The sequence below is a fragment of the Tigriopus californicus genome, chromosome 8, assembly GCF_007210705.1.
Source record: "Tigriopus californicus strain San Diego chromosome 8, Tcal_SD_v2.1, whole genome shotgun sequence".
Classification (NCBI taxonomy): Eukaryota; Metazoa; Arthropoda; class Copepoda; order Harpacticoida; family Harpacticidae; genus Tigriopus; species Tigriopus californicus.
In genome coordinates this window covers 6,095,079-6,097,965 of record NC_081447.1, presented here as the reverse complement: position 1 = coordinate 6,097,965, position 2,887 = coordinate 6,095,079, and the positions used below count along the sequence as shown (strand labels likewise).

The 2,887-nt window shown below is 41.6% G+C and overlaps 1 protein-coding gene across 1 annotated transcript in view; it reads right to left on the bottom strand.

Annotated features, from left to right (window-relative positions):
• The window catches only part of LOC131884822 (ubiquitin conjugation factor E4 A-like), a 5,602-nt gene extending 4,812 nt beyond the window's left edge, over positions 1-790 (bottom strand). The window contains exon 1 of the mRNA XM_059232707.1: positions 9-790. Within this exon, the coding sequence (XP_059088690.1) occupies positions 9-686 (678 nt within the window). The 5' untranslated portion in view covers positions 687-790. The remainder of the gene's footprint in view (positions 1-8) is intronic.
• Positions 791-2,887: the final 2,097 nt, after the last annotated feature.

Below are 2,887 nucleotides of genomic sequence, written 5' to 3'. Positions count from 1 at the left end.
CCCAAAATTAACCAATCGGCTTCAGAAAGGGTCATAAAGCTTCCCTTTTCAAAATCCTGGCGAATCCGATCCACTAAATATTTGACCAAATTCTCTGCGTGTGGCCTAGACTCGGCCACAATACCCGAGATTAATAATTCCAAGAAGACCCCATTCTCACTCTGATAAGCGTGATCGGAAAGCAATTCGAAGACTTGGCCGTAGAGATCCTGTCCCTGATAGATGTCCGGTTCTAGAAAGGCCGTGATCATGTTCCTCACGACTAAATCCCGTAAGGATTTCATCAGTGATTGGTCTGCGCTCGGTCGTGATGATCGAAGACCTTGAATGATTGGTCGAAGACACCCACCCAGATAGCTCATACATCTCGACTCTTTGAAATATCCCGGACCATTCCACGCCTTCTTCGGATCCACCGCAGGGATTTGTTGACTGATTGGGTCGGAAAGCAGCAGTCTTTCGAATAGAGCATTCTCGAGCGTGGGTAAGGTTATATCATCATCATGAGATTGATTCGAGCTCTCGATGAGAATGAGACCTACTTGTGATGGATCCCAAGTAAAACCTAGAAACTCGTGGATCAATGGCTTCAATGAAACCAATGAGGCGGGTAGGGGTTGCTTGGAAGAGACCTTGGCACTCGCTGGGCTCTCAAACAAGGCCAGAAATGGGTTGTCTTGCTCCATGATGCAGGGTTGTAACTTGAGCACACTTAATGCATATTCAACCTATCCGTACTTCTTGTTACACTATCTTTGTAGACTGCATCAGCTGCAGGACTCGAGCATGGAACAGCAGTACATCCGCGTACTACAGAACTAGATCTATAGAGCACTCTAAGCGGAACAGTAAAGCAACATACAGCTGTCCGCCCGTCTAGCCCTCCTTGACACATGGCTTGATGATGTGAGCATTCATGCCGTTGGATTGTCAATTAGTAGGCCTAGTAATTGTCAAGTTGATATCATTTCGACTAAACTAGTTTTGTGTATGGGAGGTATTGTCATTTTTCTCTGCTTTCTTGTCGCTGGTGACCATGAACCCCTAGATGCTTTTTTATTCCTTTGGTGTCACGATATTTTAGTTGTGTGGTGTGAGTAATGTATTGAACGTCTCTTATGATTATGCCATCTCACGGTTACAAAACTGTTTTGGCCGCCGTTTGAAGGATATAAGATCTGTTTTTTCCACCTAGTAAAACCTTTGTTGTGAAACGCTCATATTTGCAAAAACGATAAGAATTGAATCTCTTTTGGAAATACTAGATAGTATGGTGATGTTGCCTCGAAGTCATATCCTATTCAGACTAGCGATTGTAAAAACTGCATTATTAAAGACCACATTATGATTTTTGAGTTCAACATCAAAGGCATTTAAGGAACTAAAGCTTAGTCTCAGTCAGTGTTTTTTCATGATTAAGGTATCTGAAATCTACGTGAATTTTGAGTTTCCAAAATGCTTGGAATTAACAGTTATAAGATTGATAGCGACCATTTACCTATGAGGTGTATTCTGCTTTTTATGAAAAAGAACTAATTCACTGCATCTTTTTGACGCATTTCTAAAGCAAAAAGTGTCATTTGCTTCTCTGAAATTTAAAATATGAACCCTGGAGATTAATCATGGAATCAAAATATTGCCCGATTTGTTTTACCTCGTATCTAGTGAAGATTCCCCAAAAATGGACCCTAAGACCAAGACAATGCAAAAGAAAATGGTTTTTAAAAATATCCGATAGGTGTGCCAAAGATCCTAATAGTTTATTTCAACGCTACGCTGTCGTCAATTAATTTTTGATGTTTCATCTTCTTTATTGGCATTAGATAGAGCTTGGTGATCAACCAGAAAATTCGGGGGTCATTTTGTGGCATGTCACATGCTTTCATATATAGAATGAGGAAAATCACGAAGAACTGAAAATTAAAAAAAAAGGAATTTGCAATACGGCCCCTAAATTTTAGTTACACCTACTTCATCAGTGATCTAGTCACATGGTGACCAACTGCAACCAGGACGACTGTCCGACCATACCCGTATTGTTAAAATCGTCAATTCTGCGATTCGAAGTTGGTGGGTGAAAGGTACCGATCTAGTGCAAATTTAGCAGCTAACTTTGACATATTTGCGCATGAGAATTTCCCATTAATTTCTTTCAGCCCTAATATGCCCAAATCAACATGGTCTCATTCTTGTAATCAAGTTTCAGATAATCTTACGTCAACGTTTAACCTAGAGGGCTAGTCAGAGAAACGACCCTCAATAGATTTCTGAGAATTTTTTTGGCCCCCTCGCGGCTGCCAGGTGTGTACAATGGGGATCGGCTTTGAACACATTTAGTTGCGTGATTCTCAAAGTCAAGTTCCGAATTCAGGGAGCCAGTGAGTTGATGGCTCGTTTGTCTGCTTTGGTTGAAACTGAGTAACGCAAGAGAAGTCGATCAGCCCGACACCCTGCTGCCCAACTACCAAAATGTGTTCAAAGCAAAGTCTCAAACGGCTTGGTTGGAGTGACTTTTATCTGACAAGCCAGCCCTCTAGAGCAAATAGGTGACAGCTGAAGGGCTGTTATGGTATGGTTTCTGATTGTAGAGGCGCTCCGTTCAATCAACTGGAGTCGTCCTGTTTAATGGTTACCAATTTAGCTGCATTTTAAGTAGTTTTAAAGGCTGCACTCTTGCCTCAAGCCCTCTAGTAGAACCAATAGAACTTATCATGGTTTGGGGAATTATGTCTGCCTAAGGTCTGTCTGAAATTAATTTTGTAGAAAACAAAATGACAGCCAAGTACTTTTTGGGGGGAGGATCCCAGCTGGTCAATGTTGGCTACTAGTGCTGGGGCGAAACCGGTAAAAGTCGGACTTACGAGTCCTCTGATTTTTTGACTTTTTG